This window comes from Doryrhamphus excisus, chromosome 7, assembly GCF_030265055.1.
Source record: "Doryrhamphus excisus isolate RoL2022-K1 chromosome 7, RoL_Dexc_1.0, whole genome shotgun sequence".
Taxonomy (NCBI): domain Eukaryota; kingdom Metazoa; phylum Chordata; class Actinopteri; order Syngnathiformes; family Syngnathidae; genus Doryrhamphus; species Doryrhamphus excisus.
The window spans coordinates 839,059-862,334 of NC_080472.1; the positions used below are offsets into that span (position 1 = coordinate 839,059).

Below are 23,276 nucleotides of genomic sequence, written 5' to 3' on the forward strand. Positions count from 1 at the left end.
GCGGGGTACACCCTGGACTGGTTGGTCGCCAGCCAATCACAGGGCACATATAGACAAACAACCATTCACACTCACATTCATACCTATGGACAATTTGGAGTCGCTACCGGAGTACCCGGAAAAAAACCCACGCATGCACGGGAAGAACATGCAAACCCCACACAGAGATGTCAGAGGGTGGAATTGAACCCTGATCTCCTAGCTGTGAGGTCCACATCGCTAACCACTTGATTTAAAGTTTTGCTGTAATGCGTCGGAGTAACGTATCGGGCGCTGCGGTGACGTCAGCCTCCCTCTGGTTGGCAGGGACAGCATTGCAACGCTTGAGAAATATTCAAACATGTACCAGTATAAATATAAAGTTTTGCTGTAGTGCTTCGGAGCAACGTATCGGTTGCTGCGGTGACGTCAGCCTCCCTCTGGTTGGCAGGGACAGCATTTTGTATGTTACTTGTCCTTTAATGAAATACATTATGGCAAAAAAAACCCAAACATTTTAAACTTGTATTAGTGCCTGTTTATATTATTTAGCTAACATTTAAGTGTTAAGATGCTGTGTGATGAGTTTAGTGTTTTTTTTTTTAAATGGTTTTTTTCGTAGCTTGTGATTGGCTCTTGTCAAATAAAGAGCTGCCTGGTCCTCACAGACAAAATGGACACGTGTGACACGTTATTTATGAACTAAATTTAGCGGCTACGTCTGATACACCCGTCAGGTCACATGTTGAGGTGAAAAATGAATCCCATTGTTTTGCTATATATTTATATTTGCCTTTCATTTTGAAGTACAGTGTATTTTTGTGATATTTAAAATTTAATTAAAATTTATTTATAACCTGACCAGTAACTCCTCCCTCTCAGTTTCTCTATTGCAGGTCTTTCCTCACTCGTTTCCTCTTCTGTAATTAATTTCGCCGACTTGTTTTGATACTCTCCGTTTCTTCACCCTTTCATAAATCATGTTATTGTACGTGCTACATGTTAGCGACGGCGCTAACCTGGTGTTTTGTTGTGTATTTGTAGATGTTTCCGAAAGATCCGTACAGCCCGGACGGCACCGGGAGACCCGGTCCCGCCACAAAAGCCGGCAATTACAACCCCCAGCAGGGCTACCACCCTGACCAGCAGCCGTACAGAGATTATGACCACCCGCCCAATCGCTACGACGGCGGTTACCCGGAACCAAAGTACCGCGATTACGACTCCCAGCCGCCCTTTGAGAACAACGAGCCTCATTATGACCAGCAACAGTGGAGCCCCTACGGCCAGACGCACGCCACTGCCAACTCCCAGGGTTACAACCCCCGACTGCCATACAGCGACGGCCTCGACTCTCAGTACGCCCCTCCGCTCCGCTACGACGACGCTCCACCTCAGCAGGGATTTGACGGGCGGCCTCGTTACGGTAAACCCACGTCGTCGGGACCCGCACGCTACGATGATCTTCCACCCTTGTCCCCCGGACACGACATGCACTACAACCAGGATTCTCACTTAACGTCGTACCCTTCCGCCACCCGTTCGCCCGGCGGCCAGCGTCCGGCGTACAACCACGGCCCCACGCAACAACAGAAAGGCTACAAACCTCAGCAGTACGACGCCGTTCCCGTCAACTCCCACACCGGCGCCGCGCCCGCTTCCAAAACGGATGCAACCTCGCCTTCCCCCGTGGACGCTCCGAAGCCCGACACTGCCAGAAACGAGGATGACCCCGCCATGCGGCCGCAGTCGGTCCTGACGAGGGTGACGATGTTTGAGAACAAGCGCTCCGTGTCCGTGGACCGTGCCAGAGATGTGGGGGATTTATCCGGGAACAGGGTAAATGATTTTGCCGTGCGTTTTGTCATTTCCGCGTCATAATCCCAGGTACTAATCCCAGATGTCCCTTTCCCTTTCCACAGGGAACAGATTTACCCCTGAAAGCCGGGGGAATCATCCCAAAAGCTAATTCTTTGAGCAACCTGGACTCGGAAAAGAGCTACAATAGGTAAGCATTTTTTTAATGCTATTTTAGGTAATCCCTCATTTATCGAGGTTAGTTGGTGATAAGTGAATTTTCCACAAAGTAGGAACACAGAAAACCTGTTTACTACTTTCTAAATACGGCTTTTAACATTATTAGAGCCCTGTAGACATGATATAACACCCCTATTGTCACCTTTACAATGCTATTTTTCTTTGTTTACATCACATTGTGGGGGCTATGCTAGCGAGCTAGGCAGTTAGCCTCTCAAATTGACTTAAGTGTTTGAAACAGAGTGGAGAAAGAGGACAAAGACGCAAAAAAATGTACCACTTCCACACTGAATGAGAGGAGAATTTTTTTTTCCCGCTCGACTCGGCTAAGCTAGTTTTAGACAGCTCATCGCTCCTCAGACGGAGATCAAAAAGTGTCATCGCTAGAAAGGCGGGAAACAGAGTGGGGAAAGAGGACAAAGACGCAAAAAAATGTACCACTTCCACACTGAATGAGAGGAGATTTTTTTTCCCCCCCTCGACTCGGCTAAGCTAGTTTTAGACAGCTCATCGCTCCTCAGACGGAGATCAAAAAGTGTCATCTCTGGAAAGGCGGGAAACAGAGTGGGGAAAGACGACAAAGACGCAAAAAAATGTACCACTTCCACACTGAATGAGAGGAGATTTTTTTTTTCCTGCTTGACTCGGCTAAGCTAGTTTTAGACAGCTCATCGCTCCTCAGACGGAGATCAAAAAGTGTCATCTCTAGAAGGCGGGAAACAGAGTGGGGAAAGAGGACAAAGACGCAAAAAAATGTACCACTTCCACACTGAATGAGAGGAGATTTTTTTTTTCCCGCTCGACTCAGCTAAGCTAGTTTTAGACTGCTCATCGCTCCTCAGACGGAGATCAAAAAGTGTCATTGCTAGAAAGGCGGGAAACAGAGTGGGGAAAGAGGACAAAGACGCAAAAAAATGTACCACTTCCACACTGAATGAGAGGAGAATTTTTTTTTCCCGCTCGACTCGGCTAAGCTAGTTTTAGACAGCTCATCGCTCCTCAGACGGAGATCAAAAAGTGTCATCTCTAGAAAGGCGGGAAACAGAATGGGGAAAGAGGACAAAGACGCAAAAAAATGTACCACTTCCACACTGAATGAGAGGAGAATTTTTTTTTCCAGCTCGACTCGGCTAAGCTAGTTTTAGACAGCTCATCGCTCCTCAGACGGAGATCAAAAAGTGTCATCTATAGAAAGGCGGGAAACAGAGTGGGGAACGAGGACAAAGACGCAAAAAGAATGTACCACTTCCACACTGAATGAGAGGAATTTTTTTCCCCCGCTCGACTCGGCTAAGCTAGTTTTAGACAGCTCATCACTCCTCAGGCGGAGATGAAAAAGTGTCATCTTTTGAAAGGCAGGAAACAGAGTGGGGAAAGAGGACAAAGACACAAAAAAAATACCACTTCCACACTGAATGAAAGGAGATTTTTTTTCCCCCGCTCGACTCGGCTAAGCTAGTTTTAGACAGCTCATCGCTCCTCAGACGGAGATCAAAAAGTGTCATCTCTAGAAAGGCGGGAAACAGAGTGGGGCAAGAGGACAAAGATGAAAAACAATGTACCACTTCCACACTGAATGAGAGGAGAATTTTTTTTCCCCGCTCGACTCGGCTAAGCTAGCTTTAGACAGCTCATCGCTCCTCAGACGGAGATCAAAAGGTGTCATTGCTAGAAAGGCGGGAAACAGAGTGGGGAAAGAGGACAAAGACGCAAAAATGTACCACTTCCACACTGAATGAGAGATTTTTTTTTTCCCGCTCGACTCGGCTAAGCTAGTTTTAGACAGCTCATCGCTCCTCAGACGGAGATCAAAAAGTGTCATTGCTAGAAAGGCGGGAAACAGAGTGGGGAAAGAAAACAAAGACGCCGAAAAATGTACCACTTCCACACTGAATGAGAGGAGATTTTTTTTTCCCCGCTCGACTCGGCTAAGCTAGTTTTAGACAGCTCATCGCTCCTCAGACAGAGATGAAAAAGTGTCATCTTTTGAAAGGCAGGAAACAGAGTGGAGAAAGAGGACAAAGACGCAAAAAAATGTACCACTTCCACACTGAATGAGAGGAGAATTTTTTTTCCCGCTTGACTCGGCTAAGCTAGTTTTAGACAGCTCATCGCTCCTCAGACGGAGATCAAAAAGTGTCATCTCTAGAATGCGGGAAACAGAGTGGGGAAAGAGGACAAAGACGCAAAAAAAATTTACCACTTCCACACTGAATGAGAGGAGATTTTCTTTTTCCCGCTCGACTCAGCTAAGCTAGTTTTAGACAGCTCATCGCTCCTCAGACGGAGATCAAAAAGTGTCATTGCTAGAAAGGCGGGAAACAGAGTGGGGAAAGAAAACAAAGACGCCGAAAAATGTACCACTTCCACACTGAATGAGAGGAGATTTTTTTTTCCCCGCTCGACTCGGCTAAGCTAGTTTTAGACAGCTCATCGCTCCTCAGACAGAGATGAAAAAGTGTCATCTTTTGAAAGGCAGGAAACAGAGTGGAGAAAGAGGACAAAGACGCAAAAAAATGTACCACTTCCACACTGAATGAGAGGAGAATTTTTTTTTCCCGCTTGACTCGGCTAAGCTAGTTTTAGACAGCTCATCGCTCCTCAGACGGAGATCAAAAAGTGTCATCTCTAGAAGGCGGGAAACAGAGTGGGGAAAGAGGACAAAGACGCAAAAAAAATTTACCACTTCCACACTGAATGAGAGGAGATTTTTTTTTTCCCGCTCGACTCAGCTAAGCTAGTTTTAGACAGCTCATCGCTCCTCAGACGGAGATCAAAAATGTCATGTCATGTCAACATGTTCCATTCCTAAGAAAAAGAATGATCTAATTCCTACTAAGCACTGCACTGTCCTGACCCCCCTGCTCCCCTTCCCAGAGTCCCCGAGCCTCAGAAGCCTCAGTCCAAAGTGGCTGACGACATCGTGCGTTCCAACCATTACGACCCCGATGAGGACGAGGACTACTACAGGAAGCAGCTCTCTTACTTTGACAGGCTCCAGACTGGCCCCGCAAAACCTCAAGCTCAAGCACAAACAGCGCACAACATCTCCAGGTGAGTTGTGGAATTTTGGAGGCTGTTCCTTGGCAACTCCAAGTCTTTTGGAACTGACACTGATGATCTTACTCCTGTGCTAACAGAACGGAATCCGTGGAGAAACCGAGTCCGGCGGAGAAACGATATGAGCCGGTTCCCCAGCTGACCCCCTCCCTGCCACCAGCCACACTGCCCAAGCCCTCAAGCGAAGGTAAAAGACGAATCCCGACGAGCTAATGACTTCGTATAAACACACGTGTCCGATTCCCGCCCACGCTAGCCAAGCCCGACACTGTCCAGAGCAACTTCCTGCCTCACAAGAACTTTGCCGAGAAGTCTCCGGTTAACGGCACCAGCGAACAGCCTCCGAAAACCGTCACCAGCAGCGGCGCTCCACCAGCATCTAGCTACAACCGCTACGTGCCCAAACCGTACACCACCTCTGCCAGGCCGTTCGAGCGCAAGTTCGACAGTCCCAAATTCAACCACAACCTTCTGCCCAATGACAAAGCAGATGTGGCCGCAAAGGTAAGACACCGGAATTGGGAATGTCGGAAGTCTTACTGTAAAAGACGTAAAAAAGTACTGTAAATGATAATTATTTTGTCTTGAACAGAGTGGCAGCCCAGTCAAGCCCCCCCAGACCCACAACACGGACCACGACAGCGGCCTGGACACGTTCACGCGTACGATGGACAATCGCTCCAAGTACCAGCACAACAGCATCAACGCCGTTCCCAAAGCCATCCCGGTCAGGTAAGCACCCACCTCGGTGGGTCCAATCGGGGATAAGAGTCGCCTCGTCGTGGTCGTGAGCATCGCTGCCTTTTCAGCCCGAGCGCCCTGGAGGATGACGAGGAAGAAGATGAGGGCCACACGGTGGTGGCGACGGCTCGGGGCATCTTCAACTGCAACGGCGGGGTCCTGAGCTCCATCGAGACGGGGGTCAGCATCATCATCCCGCAGGGCGCCATCCCCGAAGGCGTGGAGCAGGAGATCTACTTCAAGGTCTGCCGGGACAACAGCATCCTGCCTCCGCTTGACAAGGAGAAAGGTAAACGGTTAGGGATTGTGGTGGACGTGGTGCGTTCACTGACTGGAGTTGGTGTTCAGCTGCATGTACGGATATACACTGAAAAAGCCAAAGACACTTCTACATGTTTGAAACCAACCCATGCTGAGACGTTTAAAGACAAAACACTTTGGAGTCGCCAATTCACCTAGCATGAAACCGGAATCGAACCCGGGTCTCCTAGCATGTGTGGCCTGCGCACTAACCGCCCGTGCAGCCCCCTATAGTCACTTTTACACTATTATTACTATTGCTATTATACATATAATTATTTGTTTACATGACACTGTGCAGGGACACAACTGCTAGCATAGCAAGCCCGTGAGCTACCGAGTTAGCCTCCCCAAATTATGTAAGTTAAAAAGCGTTTGAAAACGATTGGGGAAGAAAGGCAAAGAAACCAATAAAATACCACTTCCACACTAAATGAGAGTGTTGTTAAATGATATGTTTAGAATGTATCACTGGCCAATAAAAAACAGGTCTGGTCGTGAATGGCCCCCGGGGCATACTTTGGACACCTGTGATGTAGATGTATTTGTTTACATGACACTGTACAGGCTACGAGATCACGAGACACAACTGCTAGCATAGCAAGCTCGTGAGCTAACTAGTTAGCCTCCCCAAATTATGTAAGTTAAAAAAGCGTTTGAAACCGATTGGGGAAGAAAGGCAAAGAAACCAATAAAATACCACTTCCACACTAAATGAGAGTGTTGTTAAATGATATGTTTAGAATGTATCACTGGCCAATAAAAAACAGGTCTGGTGGTAAATGGCCCCCGGGGCATACTTTGGACACCTGTGATGTAGATGTATTTGTTTACATGACACTGTGCAGGCTTCGAGATCACTGCAGGGACATAACTCCTAGCATAGCAAGCTCGTGAGATAACTAGTTAGCCTCCCCAAATTATATAAGTTAAGAAAGCGTTTGAAACCAAAAAATTACCACTTCCACACTAAGTGAGAGGATTAGTTAGCCTCCCAAATTTATGTAAGTTAAGAAAGCGTTTGAAACCAAATGGGTAAGAAAGGCAAAGAAACCAAAAAATTACCACTTCCACACTAAGTGAGAGGATTATTTTTTTTTTCTCTCCTGTTTTTTTAGTGTTAGCCTAACTAGTTAGCCTCCCCATTTTATGTAGGTTAAGAAAGCGTTTGAAACCGATTGGGGAAGAAGGGCAGAGAAACCAAAAAATTACCACTTCCACACTAAATGAGTTTTTTTTCGCCCCTGTTTTTTTAGTGTGTTTTTAAATTATATGTTTAGAATGTATCACTGGCCAATAAAAAACAGGTCTGGTCATAAATAGCCCCCGGGGCATACTTGGGACACCTGTGATGTAGATGTATTTATTTACATGACACTGTGCAGGCTTCGAGATCACTGCAGGGACATAACTGCTAGCATAGCAAGCTTGTGAGCTAACTTGTTAGCCTCCCCAATTTATGTAAGTTAAGAAAGCGTTTGAAACCAAATGGGGAAGAAAGGCAAAGAAACAAAAAAAATACCACTTCCACACTAAGTGAGAGGATTAGTTTTTTTCTCTCCTGTTTTTTTAGTGTTAGCCTAACTAGTTAGCCTCGCCATTTTATGTAAGTTAAGAAAGTGTTTGAAACCAAATGGGGAAGAAGGGCAGAGAAACCAAAAAAATTACCACTTCCACATTAAGTGAGAGGATTAGGTTTTTTTCTCCTGTTTTTTTTAGTGTGTTTTTAAATTATGTTTAGAATGTATCAGTGGCCAATAAAAACAGTTCTGGTCGTAAATGGCCCCCGGGGCATACTTTGGACACCTGTGATGTAGATGATGATTTGTTGTGGTCCAGATGGTTTCCACTGGCGTTCATTTGGTCTTTGCTTGTCTTTGTTTCAGGGGAGACTCTGCTGAGCCCACTGGTGATGTGTGGACCTCACGGCCTCAAGTTTTTGAAGCCCGTGGAGCTACGCTTACCTCACTGTGCGTCAATGACCCCTGATGGTTGGTCTTTTGCTCTAAAATCCTCCGACTCCTCGTCGGGTACGCTGCGCTCTCTCAGTTCTTCTGGGTGGTTTGGGCTGGATCATTTCTCCTCCAGGTGGATTCTTATTCTTAAACAAAATAAGATAGTTTACTCAACAAATCCATCTTGAGGAAAAAAAATCTGTCCTTTTGTATCATGATGGCTTTAGTTTCATCCGCTTGACCTTTTCATTCCGCTCCACCTAATTTCCCATTTCCTGCTTGAGTAGATGTTTTATTTAAGATTCACATCAACATGTTTGTTTTACTTCCCTTCTAAACTCACCTGACATGATTCACCATGTTTACACCCGGGGGTGTCCAAACTACCCCCAGCAAGGGCCACAAAAAAAAAAAGTATTTTATTCATATTAATGCCTTTGCATTCTTATTGCTTTTTTTTTTTAACCAAATATTTCAACTTCCTTCTGAAATAATAATTGTAGGGTTTTTCCTTGTAATATTTTTTTTATTACTTATTATTTTATTTTTTTATTATTTAGATTTTATTTCCAATTTCATTTTCTAATATGACTTTTTAGAAGTATATTTCAACCTACTAAAATGACAAGAGTTTTCCTCATAATTTGGACTTCATTCGGATTAAATTTACATTTAAAACAATTACAAATTATTATAGATATTATATACCCTAACTTTATGCTAATAGAAATACATTATTTGCATTTTTGGGGGGGAAAATAACTATTGACATTTTTTTGGCTGTTTTATTAATATATAATTATCATTAAATATATTTGATATATGTATTTAATATATAGAATATATATTAATATATACATATGTTATATATTATATATTTAATATATAAATATCATATTATATATTTTTAATATATTTTATATATAATTTTTAATAATTTATTTTATATATTTTAAATATATTTTTTCTTGTTAAATGATAATTTTTATAAGAACTATTTAAACTTTAGTCTTGTAAATTTTACTCCTTGTGATATTTTATACCCTAACTTTCTGCTAATAGAAATACATTATTTGTATTTTTGGGGGGGAAAATAACTATTGACATTTTTTTTGGCTGTTTTTTTAAATATATAATTATCATTAAATATATTTATTTAATATATTTAATATATAATATATATAATATTGTATTATTTATTTAATATATTTAATACATAAATATATTATATATTTTTAAATATATTTTATATATTTTTAAATAATATTTTTTAAATATATTTTTTCTTGTTAAATGATAATTTTTATAATAGACTGGGGGGCAATTAAAAACGAGCTGTGGGCCGGAAAAAGCCCCCTGGCCCACTTTGGACACCCCTGTGTTAACTGCTACCCAATGAGTTCACCCAATGACTGAGCTTGGCTTCTTTGCTATCATATCATATATCATATATATCATATCATACGTGCATGCATCTGCTTGGCTCTACATGAACATGGACACCATTCCCTTCCATCATAATAATAATAATAATAATAATTACATAATCATGCATGTTCCTCCCTGGCACAGCCACCCAAATCCTATCCTGAAGAACTTCCAAAAGTCCTCCATTGATTGCCGCCATATTTGGCTAGGTGTTGTTTACCAAATCGTGCACGTTTGCTACCGAAATGTCTTCCTGCTTCCTTGCCGAATGACGCATCAAAATGGTGACGCCGCCGCCTGTAAAGCCGCCCACTCTCTTCAAGGAGAGTGGTGACTTTGGGAGTGGTCGTCGGGATTAGCCGTTAATTAGCCTCATATTATAAGGATGAGACGTGGCGGTGCTGAATGGGACTCGCGGGCTCGCCTCCGTTTTTGTCCCGCTGAATAAGCAGAAGGATTATTGGGGGGGGGGGCTGTGTGTGCTAATCCTCTTACTGCGGGGTCGTGGGGGCCCCCGGTCTCTGGTCCGGCTTGCGACTTTCTTTTGACGTCTTCGCTTTCTTTGCTAACGGATGCTCCTCCCTCTATTTCTAATCTTAATAATATTCATATGTTGTGTCTATTATTAAGTTATTATTGTTATAAAAGCATAGATATGCTATGGACTCAATCTGACCCCCCCCTTTTTTCTCTTCCTCTCAGGTGACCCCAAAAGCTGGCAGAACAAGTCCCTACCGGGGGACCCAAACTACATGGTGGGGGCCAACTGCGTTTCTGTTCTCATCGACCACTTTTAAGCCGACGGGTGCGACGGGGGGGCTGAAGAAGATCCCATGCACTGAAGATGTAAATGCCCCCCCCCCCCCCCCCCAAAAAAAAATGAAGTCTTGATGTGAAATGAAACCACCGATGCATGCTATGCTAACCCCCCTGATTATATATAGTATATATATGATTATATACTAGTATATATACTCTCACAACAAAGTTTTTACGTGAGCGGCGTCAGCAGCCGCCATGTTTTCCCAGCGTATTTATGCTATATATATGCATACGGTATATATAGTTTAGAGAGAAAAAAAAAAACACGTATATGAAGAATTTTTTTACTCCTCGGTTCTCTCGCTATTTGTCAGTTGGGGTGACTGAATATAAACGCTAGGCAAATATTCTTTCCACTTCCTGTACTTGCGCCTTGTCTCCAAGCCAGATCTACGTAGCTTGACTTCTTCTTCTCTGTCCTCCTCCTCCTCCTCCCGGGGGGGGGCCGAGGGAGATCTATGCATGTTCTTCTACTCAGGTCTACAACGGCCTACTCCGTTTGCTTCCTCACGTTTTTACTCTGGCGTCGTCGGTTTTTTTTTTTTTTGCACTTTTGCATTCACACATAATAAGCAGTGATGCCTTATCTGAATTATTCACGTTTATTTTTTTTTTTTCATAAAACAATAATTTATAATATAACTTGTGTAGTGTGGTTTTTGTAGTCAATTCGGTCGTCTCGGCAAATACGGCGGCGTTCAAACGGGGATAACGTGTGTAGGTTCCTATGCATTACTTCATATAAAAAAAACACCCACAGAAGAAGAAGAAGAAGAAGAAGACAGGCTGTAAATAAATAAATACATAAATAAATAAATAAAGCTAGCGTATTGCCTTGGTTCTTTTATTTGTAAATGAACTTTTGTTTTTTTAAGTATTTCTTTTTGTATAAAACCTAGCAAAAACGTGTTTTTGGGGGGGGAAAAAAAGTGGACGAGCGACAAAAGACGCGTGCTTATCTTTGTACCTTGGAACCTGACAATACTACATCACAGCTTTTTCTACCGACGCATTCACACACACAAACGGTTACTGTCTTTTTAAGGATTTTGTCAAGTGCTCGGGGCTGAAATACATGGACAAATGTGTTCTTTTACAAGTGTGTGCTCCCCCCGGAATATACCCCCCCCCCACCTCACTGACTTGTGATACTGAATGCTGTACTGTGTGCCCTTAAATGTATTTTTGTACTAATCGATCATAATTCATGTCTGGCACACCAGAACCATTTTATTATTTTTTTTTTTTTTTTTTTAGACTTAACACAGCTTTCATTGGTTATTATTAGCTCTTCACGTGTGGCTGAGTTGTTTTTTTTTCTCTCCCCTCCTCTGCAACACAATTTTAAGCATACCACTGTATTAATAAATAAACATTTTTTTAAAGTAATATTTGCCAAAGATGTCTTATTCTGCACTGTGAAATAAAAATTTTTGTTATGTTTTTTTTTTTTTTTTTTTAGCGACATTTTACAAGACAATAAAGAAAATATCTGCAAAAAAATATATTTTAAAAATTTTTTATTTTTGACTTGGGTCATTTTACATGTTTTAGCTAACATTTTTTCTACATTTTCCATTGTGCCTTTTTGCATATTTAAATTGGTTTTTAGCCTGTTTTGTGTGTATAAAATACATACACATAATACATTTAATTTAATAAAATATTTCAGTAGTTGTTATATTATTTATACATTATTTATATTGTGCAGGAATTTTTATAAACTTAATTATTTACTATTTTAGATCCATTGTGCCTTTTTGCTGTATTTTCCCCATTTTTGCAGGCATATGTTGGACACCCCAGATTAATTCATTTATTTCCGTATTTTAATATATATAGCAGTGGTGTCAAAAGTGTAGCTTGGGGGCCATTTGTGGCACATACAAAAAGTACAACAAAAAACCTTACCTTTTACTGAAGTATATACTGTATAACTTCTTTGCATATTTAAATTGGTTTTTAGCCTGTTTTGTGTGTATAAAATACATACACATAATACATTTAATTTAATAAAATATTTCAGTAGTTGTTATATTATTTATACATTATTTATATTGTGCAGGAATTTTTATAAACTTAATTATTTACTCATTTTAGATAGATCCATTGTGCCTTTTTGCTGTATTTTCCCCATTTTTGCAGGCGGTATATTGGACACCCCAGATTAATTCATTTATTTACTTATTTTAATATATATAGCAGTGGTGTCAAAAGTGTAGCTTGGGGGCCATTTGTGGCACATACAAAAAGTACAACAAAAAACCTTACCTTTTACTGAAGTATATACTGTATAACTTCTTTGCATATTTAAATTGGTTTTTAGCCTGTTTTGTGTGTATAAAATACATACTCATAATACATTTAATTTAATAAAATATTTCAGTAGTTGTTGTATTATTTATACATTATTTATATTGTGCATGAATTTTTATAAACTTAATTATTTACTCATTTTAGATAGATAAGATCTTATCCAATCCATTGTGCCTTTTTGCTGTATTTTCCCCATTTTTGCAGGCGGTATTTTGGACACCCCAGATTAATTCATTTATTTACTTATTTTAATATATATAGCAGTGGTGTCAAAAGTGTAGCTTGGGGGGCCATTTGTGGCACATACAAAAAGTACAACAAAAAAACAAAACCTGTTACCTTTTACTAACTTCTTTGCATATTTAAATTGTTTTTAGCCTGTTTTGTGTGTATAAAATACATACACATAATACATTTAATTTAATAAAATATTTCAGTAGTTGTTATATTATTCATACATTATTTATATTGTGCAGGAATTTTTATAAACTTAATTATTTACTCATTTTAGATCTTATCCAATTGGCACGTGTCCTTCAGCGGTTGCTAGCCACTTGTGGCCGCAAGATGGCGTCAGCGAATCACAAACTGGTCAATACGACACATTATTATTATTATTATTATTTTAAAAACATTCTGTCCTTTTAACAACATCTAAAAAAACACCATCACGTAGCATCTACACTTTGTATGTCCATGTTTCCTGACACGAAAAAATATTCCGTGGAGCTCCCACGCGGCCCCCCTTGTCATTATCAGCGGTGCTAAAACGAGAGGTGGGCGGATCGATTCAAATACCGATGCTAACGATACCAGTAACGGATAGATACTGACGTTTAATTGTAACAATACCAGTTTTCTTATTATATTTTATATCAATGCAAATGGACACGAGGAGCGTTTTGGGGGGTTAAAAAGTTATTATGTTAATATTATTAGCATAATAATAGTCATAGTTATAGTTTTCTAATCATGGATATTTGTAGTCTGTGACTATAAGAATAATAATCATCAACAATTAAAGGCAAAATAATCACACAATCATTTAACGATGAATCGAAAAGCTTCGGTATCAGTATCGATGTTGCACTAATTGCTACATATGTACTTGGTATCGAATCGATACCAAAATATACCGTATCGTCCGGTCCTAGCGCTAACAAATCAGGTGCAGCTTTTCTGACGCGACCCCCCCCCCCCCCCCCCCCCCCACACACACACCCCCACATACCCCCCCTCCTCCATCAGCATAGTAGTAAGTGTGCATACCGTTTGCAGGTTGACCACTGCGGATCTTCGGTTCTTCGTTCCAGGACCGGGGTCCACCTCCTTCATGCACACACGCGGGCTTCCGTCATCCGGAGCGGAGGCTGCAGTGTGGTGGGTTCCAGCATGGCAGCAGTGTGACAATACAAGGAATGGATTGATCCCGATGGAGAACGTCCCCATCCGGCTCTGACCTCCACTGTCGCCGATTCTTCTTCCTCCCCTCCTGCGGGCGCGTCCGCATCTCTTGACCGATTCGTTTCTTAGGAAGGACAATGCCGGTGAATGCGCTGCCCCGGGCGGGGATCAGCGGCCAGGGCTCCCTAAGCCCGGCGTCGCTGTCCCGCAGCCTCTCCCGGCTGAGGGAATACCGGACTCGGACCCGGATCATGCTGGCTCTCGGGGTGTCTCAGATGGTACTGGGGAGCCTCATCCTGGCCGTCAGCTTTGCGGCTCTGGCGCTCACCACATCACCCAGGGTTCGACACTCATGCCCGTTTTGGGCTGGATTTTCGGTGAGTACTTTTCCACTCTTTCTTTTTTTCCATTTCTGGAATGAATACAAACTTGATCTATCCAGGGAATGCTATGTGACGATATCAGTAGTATTAATCAGTAGATTAATCGTTGTCACTCCTAATTTGTTGCTGTTTTGTTCATATTGTCATCATATTCTAATACAGTCGGTCCCTCGTTTACGGCGATTAATTAGTCCCAGACAAGATGGCGTTAAACATATGTCCGCGATATAGGATTACATATTAATAAATTGAATAATTTCGTAGTTAGAGCACAAAAAAACTGTTTATGGCTTTCTAAATATGTTTTGTTACATCATTAGAGCTACGTAAGCATGAAACAACACATATGAAGCCGTATTTACACTCAATATTCATTGTTTTAATATGTAACGTTTATCGTGTTGGACTCGAGACAGCTAGCACACCGCTAGCTAGCCAGCTAGCTAGCTAAGTCAGCTAGCTAGATAGCAAGCTAACCAGTTAGCCTCGTATGTATTTCTTAACGTAAGAAATACTTAACTTAAGAAAAAAGAACTGAAGAAAATACAAAACTTACCACTTTTGTTTCCACTCTATCACACCGGACACCCAACGACTGACTTTATAACTTCCTGCCGTGTAAGCTAACGTAATGTCAGCTAACTAATGACAAACCGATACTGGAATACGATACAACGATACCGGCTCTTCCTGCCTTAAAATCCGTGCGCATGTGTGAATTGCAAATAAAGTTTTCATGCTTAATCTTAATAATGAATAATAAGTTTAAAATAAGTTTAAAATACCATTTCCATATAGATAAATAATAGATAATTTATAAAAAAAAATAAGTGGTATGGCGCGTCACTAAAGGTTTTGTGTCATTACTGCCATCTAGTGGCCGGAGTACTACACTTCACTTATATGTCAATATGTATTGACCAGTCTACCACCAAACAGTCATCATAAAAAGTCACTTTTTCACAGAAAAAACAATCATAAAAATAGTATTTTGACCAAAAAGCTGCAAATTTTCATGGTTATTTTTAATTTTCAGGTTATTACATCACAGCATATAACAGTAATCCTCAGATACCATTGTAAAAACCACACCGTCATGCATGAAATGAATGCATCATAATGAAAAACGCGAAATTTTGCAGTTTTGGCTACCATTCCAGTGATATTTAGCACATTGGCTAACGTTAGTTGCCAGGTAGACAATGTTTGAGGAGGAAAATATATTATTTTATGAACCTATTAACGGCTAATCTCGGAGTAGTGGCTTGTTTTTGTGACATTTTCTCATTGACAGGAAGTGCTAGTGGTTTGAATCCATGACCGCTTAAGCATTTGTTAGCATTTAATCATATTTATCCTGAATAACGTTTATTTGTGCATGTCGCCTCTCTTGGACCCCTTTTATGATGTTCATTGTCACTTCCATGGTGATGGCTTTCCTTTTCTTTAGCGCACCGCCGCTCGGGAGACATAATGGCGTGCAAAAATGTAAACAAATCAGACACTAAACGCCACACAGCACATCTCCGTCTACCTCCGTTTGGAATATCACGACTGCATTTTAAGCATATTAAATTTTTATTGTGGTTTCTGTATTTATGAGCGCACAACTTCCTTGATTTCCTGCCCGGTGCGGGGCCGCCCCATTAATTATAAAGGTGCCGGGGCAGAGTGCATCGGGGGTGGGTTGAGTCGGGGTCTCCTCGATGCCATCGGGGGCCATCTGTGTTTGTGCGCGAGGGCGTGTCGGTGGTGGCGAGTGTGTGCGGGAGGGTACAGTTACAAGGGAATACAAGTAAGGAAGCCGCAGGGGTCAAAGTGCAAAGGTCAGCATGGATGCCTGGAGCTGATTTGACAAACCTGAGGACGGTGCAAAAGGCCTGACACCATTTTATGTCCCGACAGCTGCACGGGAGAGATGCGTCTTTGTTAGCTATGTAGAAAATGTGTTTGCTTGTGCAGAATTATTCACCATTTTTAATTAAATTAATTAAAGCTTTAAGCAGTTTTGGCCCACAATTTTGTCTTCGCATCTTCAATTATACCTGCCTTGAATTACATTAGTCCTTTAAACCTATAGTAGGCATTAGAATAGAAAATAAAACATATACATCACAGAAAACCTGTTTAAGACCTTCTAAATATACTTTTTTGCCATTATTAGAGCCCTCCAGACATTGAATAACACCCCTATAGTCATGTTTACCCTTCTATTACCCAATATAGTTGACATAATATGAGAAAATAAGACATATAATCTATAGAAATCCTTTTATATCATTTTTTAACACTATTAGAGCCTTCTCGCAATGAAATAACAACCCTATAGTCACATTTACACTCCTATTACCCAATATAGTAGACATAATAAGAGAAATTAAGACATATAAAACATAGAAAGGCTTTTTACAACCGTCTAAATACACATTTTAGCATTCATAGAGCCCTCTAGACATAAAATAACACCCCTATAGTCACCTTTACCCATCATAGGAGACGTTATAAGAGAAAATAAGATATATGAAACATAGAAAGCCTGTTTAAAACGTTTTAAATACGCGTTTCAACATTCATAGAGCCCTCTAGACATGAAATAACACCCCTATAGTCACCTTTACTCTCCTATTACCCATCATAGTAGACGTTATAAGAGAAAATAAGATATATACAACATAGAAAGCCTTTTTACAACTGTCTAAATACGCGTTTTAGCATTTATAGAGCCCTCTAGACATAAAATAACACCCCTATAGTCACCTTTACCCATCATAGGAGACGTTATAAGAGAAAATAAGATATATGAAACATAGAAAGCCTGTTTAAAACGTGTTTTAACATTTATAGAGCCCTCTAGACATGAAATAACACCCATATAGTCACCTTTACTCTCCTATCACCAATCATAGTAGATCTTATAAGAGAAAATAAGATATATGAAACATAGAAAGCCTGTTTAAAACGTTTTAAATACGCATTTTAACATTTATAGAGCCCTCTAGACATAAAATAACACCCCTATAGTTGCCTTTACACATCATAGGAGATGTTATAAGATAAAATAAGACATACAAAACATAGAAAGCCTTTTTACAACCGTCTAAATACGTGTTTTAGCATTTATAGAGCCCTCCAGACATGAAATAACACCCCTATAGTCACCTTTACACTCCTATTACCCAATATAATAGACATAATAAGAGAAAATAAGACATATAAAACATAGAAAGCCTTTTTACAACCGTCTAAATACACGTTTTAGCATTTATAGAGCCCTCTAGACATAAAATAACACCCCTATAGTCACCTTTACCCATCATAGGAGACGTTATAAGAGAAAATAAGACATATAAAACATAGAAAGCCTTTTTACAACCTTATAAATGCGTGTTTTAGCATTTATAGAGCCCTCTAGACATAAAATAACACCCCTATAGTGACCTTTACCCATCATTGGAGACGTTATAAGAGAAAATAAGGCATATAAAACATAGAAAGACTTTTTACAACCTTCTAAATACATGTTTTAACATTTATAGAGCCCTCTAGACATAAAATAACACCCCTATAGTCACCTTTACCCATCATTGGAGACGTTATAAGAGAAAATAAGGCATATAAAACATAGAAAGACTTTTTACAACCTTCTAAATACGCGTTTTAGCATCTATAGAGCCCTCTAGACAAAAAATAACACCCCTATAGTCACCTTTACCCATCATAGGAGACGTTATAGCATTTTAGCATCTTGGCATCGACCCCGCTGGTGTGTTTATCTGATAAATAGTACTTGTTTGTGCCTCCGTGTTCTGTGATTGAGTTGTGTTGCCCCGCTGGGATAGGCTCCAGCTCATGCGTGACGCTAATGAGAATAAGAAATAGTGAATGCAACACCTTTCCATAGTAAGTAAGTAAGTACTCCCACTCCAGTCTGACCAGTTCAAAGTGTAAAGAACACTTTGTCCTTGCTAGCGCAGACACACACTAGTATATACGTGTAACCATCCAGCCGCTACACGTTCTCATGAAAAGCTTGTTAGCGACGTCGTGCTTCATCTTTGTAAGTTCTGTTCATGGTTTGGTGTCCAACAAAAAGGAACAGTACGATCTGAGCGCCTGCGAGTGCGACGTCCTGGAAAGATAACATTTCCCGGGCCGTGATGCTCCCGCATCCTTCCTCGTCATTTTTTATTCCCGCCGCGCTCCAATTGTGTCCAATGAAGCAACGAGGAAGCCGGGCCGACAAAGCTGGTGTCACATGCGCCCGGATAATGGAGCAGTGGTCTGTGAAATACGTGTGTTGTGGAACAGCTGAGAAACATTCAGTACCCCCCCCCCCAACCCCCTCGTGCATTCAATATGCATGTACGCGGTACCATGCAGTTCGCACCTTTATTAATCCATCTCCTGATTATCAACAACAGGACCCCCCCCCCCTTTCAGATATGACGTTTCTTCTTGTACTGTGACGGCTGTCCATTCACTCATTACATGCCTGAGCTGTGGTGTTCAGACAACAAAATTATTTTAATTAATTAATTGTATTAATTAATACATTGTTAATTGTATTGTTTTTTATTATTTTAAATAATATGTATGTACTATTTTTTTACAAATTAATAATTATTATTGCCATATTTTTCTTGTGTTCTTAAAAATATTTAATTTAAAAATATTTATGTATTTATTTATTTTTTTTCATGTTATTTATTAATATTATTTAATGTATTAATTATTAGTTTTTATTAAATTGTTGACTGAATTTTTATAATTTCTTAAATTTTTTTGTATCATAAAGGAGAGAAAAAAAATGGTGTGTTTTCTCACACTGGGGCTGGGGCACGACAGGACCCGCCACTCGTTGTGTTCAGACAACACATTTTAATTATCATTTTAATTAATTAATTGTATTCATTCATAAATTGTTAATTTTATTGTTTGTTTATTTTTTAAAATATGTATGTACTATTTTTTTTACAAATTAATAATTAGTATTGCCATATTTTTCTTGTGTTCTTAAAAATATTTCATTTAAAAATATTCATGTATTTATTATTTTTTCATGTTATTTATTAATATTATTTAATGTATTAATTATTAGTTTTTATTAAATTGTTGACTGATTTTTTTTAAAGTAATGATGTTTCTTAAATATTTTTGTATCAAAAAGGAGAGAAAAAAATTGGTGTGTTTTCTCACACTGGGGCTGGGGCATGACAGGACCCACCGCTCGTTGTGTTATATATTAATTATTAGTTTTTATTAAATTGTTGACTGATTTTTTTTTTTAAAGTAATGATGTTTCTTACATTTTTTTGTATCAAAAAGGAGAGAAAAAAATTGGTGTGTTTTCTCACACTGGGGCTGGGGCACAACAGGACCCACCGCTCGTTGTGTTATATATTAATTATTAGTTTTTATTAAATTGTTGACTGAATTTTTTTTTAAAGTAATGATGTTTCTTAAATTTTTTTGTATCAAAAAGGAGAGAAAAAAATTGGTGTGTTTTCTCACATTGGGGCTGGGGCACGACAGGACCCACCGCTCGTTGTGTTATATATTAATTATTAGTTTTTATTAAATTGTCGACTGAATTTTGTTTGAAGTAATGATATTTATTAAATTTTTTTGTATCAAAAAGGAGAGAAAAAAATGTGTGTGTTTTCTCACACTGAGGCTGGGGCACGACAGGACCCACCACTCGTTGTGTTATATATTAATTATTAGTTTTTATTAAATTTTTTTCAAAGTAATGATGTTTATTAAATTTTTTTGTATCAATTTATCAAATTTATGTGTTTTCTCACACTGGGGATGGGGCACGACAGGACCCGCCGCTCGTTGAAAAGAGTGAAAAGAGTCTTGTTAGTGTCTATTGAGACCGTAAAACTTGTTATGTCCTTCCTGCTCTGTCCTCCGGGTAGTCATCACAACAAGCAAATCCTATTATTGCCATTTTATTCCACACATAAATGGTCATATATGAAAAAAAAAAAACTGGACACATGTTTGAAATGCAGTAAATATTTGTACACTCATACATCAACCCCCCCCCCCCCCCCCCCCCCCACCACACCCCCCCCCCCATAAATCCTCCTCTTTCTTTGGTAAGCATGCTTTTGTTTGTTGTGTGTCCGTGTGATAGTCAGGCCCAGCTGCAGTTCAGGATGTGTTGGACGGAATGCTTGATGCTGCACTTCTTTACAAACAGCCTCGACCCGGCGGGCCCTGCAGGTCTGCACGCACATGGCTGAATAGAAAAGGCCACAGTGGGGGGGCGGAGGGGCGGGGGGGTGGAGCCAAGCCTCCTGCTTCCAGAACCAGACCAGGATAGACGGAAAGCCGAGTCGTGTAAAGCATGTGGAAACACGAGAAAAAACGGTCCAATTTTTTCGTATGTACGGCCAAGTCGACTTTCCGTGTTGCTGACTTTCCGTGTTTCGCTTTCATCCATCCTGAGCGACGCACACGGAGATTGACTTCCTTCTTTGTGCTTTGATCTGAGCAAGGTTTTTAAAAAAAAAAAAAAAAAAAAAAGCATCTGAGCGTTCACAGACCTGTTGAGGTGTTTGACTCCGATGTCGTCAACGTGAGCGTATTCCTACTGATTGTTTTCCGACTGTTCAAACACAGATGTCTTCAGATGTGCGACCCCCCGCCCACCCCTCTTCCCACCCCACCTCCATTTTTTTTCCTTCTGCTCTTATCAAGACAGACGCAGGCGACCGATGCTTTCAAATACGTTTTTTTTTTTTTTTCGCCGGGCAGCACAGCGGAACGGGAGGATAGCGCAACTTTGATCCTGAGTTTTCCGTGTTCTCCCTGTGCTCTGCTTCAAAATGAGTGAGATGAATGCGCATGAAAAATTATATTAAGTGAACATATATGCTGTATAAATAGTATGTAGACGGTACCAGTCAAAAGTTTGGAGACACTTTCTAAAAAAAAAAAGTCAAAATATTGACAGAAAACATTTGTAACGAACAAGAAAAAGTCGTAATTTTACAAAAATAAACTTGTAATATCACGAGGAAAAATAACGGCATTAAGTTGAAATATTGAATCATTTTATTTCAAGATCTGTGATATTAGAAATAACAAATAAAGTTATATTTTTGGGGAAAATTAGGCTGCAGAAGACATTATAATATTAAAATATTTAATTTAATATATAATTGCGAAACAAAATTACAAAAAGAAAGTTAGAGAAGCTGGAAATTTTTCAAAAGAAAAGTCAATATATTACAAGAAAAAAGTTGCATTCCAACGAGAAGAAAATAATAAAAAAAATAATAAATTTAGTTGCAATAAGTTGAAATATTTTTTTTCAAAGATTTGTGATATAACAAACAAACAAAACAACAAATAAAGTTTTTTGGATTCATAGATTCCAAAAAAGTCAGCATTAGTGGTGTAAAAAAGATTCGGTAAAAAGATCCGTTCATTTCGGTCAATTAGCCTGTAATCTCCCCCTGTGTGTGGAGTCGTTCACTCATGTTCACGTTCATTCCGACTCAACAGCGCGACAATAAAAAAATAACAAAATTTTAGTCGCAATAAGTTGAAATATTTTTTTCAAAGATTTGTGATATAACAAACAAACAAAACAACAAATAAAGTTTTTGGATTAATAGATTCCAGAAAAAGTCAGTATTAGTGGTGTAAAAAAGATTCAGTAAAAAGATCCGTTCATTTCCGTCAATTAGCCTGTAATCTCCCCCTGTGCATAGACCCGGTCAGCTGTGTGGAGTCGTTCACTCATGTTCACGTTCGTTCCGACTCAACAGTTAGTGAGTCGGTCATGAACGAACAGGTCAAAATAACTAGTTCTTTTTTATGAACAAAATGAACGAGGTCAATCTCTCGGTCTCGATTTTTCAGTCAGCTAACCCCACCCACCCACAGAACGAGGCGTAACGATTGGATAAGACAGGCAAGCACGCAGATAGTCCCGCCCCCCACAAAAGGAACGGTGAACTGACTGTCCTGCCAATCATAAAAAAAAAAAAGCTTTTGCAACTGAACATACTGAACGGGTATTTTTTGGGGCGGTGATCTTGTTCATTCCGTTCACAAAAAAGAACTAGTTCTTTTGACCCGTTCGTTCACGACTGACACACCACTATATATTAGTATATATTACGAGAATAAAGGCAAAATTCTCAAAAATCTTTTTTAAAAAATCGTAAATTTACGTTTTTTTCCCCCCCAATGTGACGCTAAAACCTTCATTTGTCATTTTTTTTGCATTTCATCAATCATGATTTGGTTAGCATGTTGACCTTCTGGATAGAGTATATTAAAAACGCTAACCAAGCTTCCATCCATTGGAACTATACTTCCTCACAATCCCTGATTTTGACCTGACAGGAAGGACACAAACCCATCCACGGTTGGTTCACCGGTTCTTCTTGTCCCCACAACGGGGAACCGTATGAAGCTTAACAGAAACCGTATTAGAATTCAGCGTCGACTTTGATTAGGGTCTTATCGCAGCCGGTTACCACGGCAACCGGAGACCAGACCTGTCAGCATCATTCGGAGATGCGAGATCGCCCTGTCGCCTGCTGAAACAAGCTCTGAGGGGGAAAGAAGCGCTTGTAGAGAAGAAGATCACAGCCGAGAGAAACTTGTCAAGCTTGAAATAACAGACAGGCTCCAGGAATGTTCGAGGAAAAATAATAATAATAATAAAAAAAGAAGAATTTAGAAAAAAAAAAAAAAAAAACGACGGCTATTAGCCAAGCCAGAGAGGAACATGTAAGTCATTTGGAGGTTTGGCTCGGAGAACTGACTCATTAGTCGCTGCTGGAGGCCAAAAAAATCGTGTTTTGACAACTTGGACTTGTGGTCA

General features: G+C 40.0%; 2 protein-coding genes and 1 long non-coding RNA gene across 10 annotated transcripts in view; 2 read left to right on the forward strand and 1 right to left on the reverse strand.

Moving 5' to 3' along the window:
* tjp1a (tight junction protein 1a) overlaps positions 1–11,711 on the forward strand; it is a 127,511-nt gene extending 115,800 nt beyond the window's left edge. For 3 of the 7 annotated variants that reach the window (XM_058078741.1, XM_058078742.1, XM_058078743.1), the window contains 9 exons: positions 1,024–1,818; positions 1,902–1,987; positions 4,894–5,070; positions 5,157–5,263; positions 5,333–5,580; positions 5,669–5,808; positions 5,886–6,106; positions 8,004–8,147; positions 10,203–11,711. In XM_058078741.1, the coding sequence (XP_057934724.1) occupies positions 1,024–1,818; positions 1,902–1,987; positions 4,894–5,070; positions 5,157–5,263; positions 5,333–5,580; positions 5,669–5,808; positions 5,886–6,106; positions 8,004–8,147; positions 10,203–10,297 (2,013 nt within the window). In that variant the 3' untranslated portion in view covers positions 10,298–11,711. The remainder of the gene's footprint in view (positions 1–1,023; positions 1,819–1,901; positions 1,988–4,893; positions 5,071–5,156; positions 5,264–5,332; positions 5,581–5,668; positions 5,809–5,885; positions 6,107–8,003; positions 8,148–10,202) is intronic. The other 4 variants (XM_058078744.1, XM_058078746.1, XM_058078745.1 and 1 more) reach the window with 2 other exon arrangements.
* LOC131132805 (uncharacterized) lies at positions 609–15,205 on the reverse strand. Its single transcript, XR_009130435.1, has 4 exons — positions 14,982–15,205; positions 13,908–14,454; positions 8,082–8,218; positions 609–6,090 (listed from the first exon to the last, which is right to left on the reverse strand). It is a non-coding gene; the product is annotated as an uncharacterized LOC131132805 (long non-coding RNA).
* The window catches only part of fam189a1 (family with sequence similarity 189 member A1), a 64,455-nt gene continuing 55,090 nt past the window's right edge, over positions 13,912–23,276 (forward strand). For both annotated transcript variants that reach the window (XM_058078751.1, XM_058078753.1), the window contains exon 1: positions 13,912–14,419. In XM_058078751.1, the coding sequence (XP_057934734.1) occupies positions 14,180–14,419 (240 nt within the window). In that variant the 5' untranslated portion in view covers positions 13,912–14,179. The remainder of the gene's footprint in view (positions 14,420–23,276) is intronic.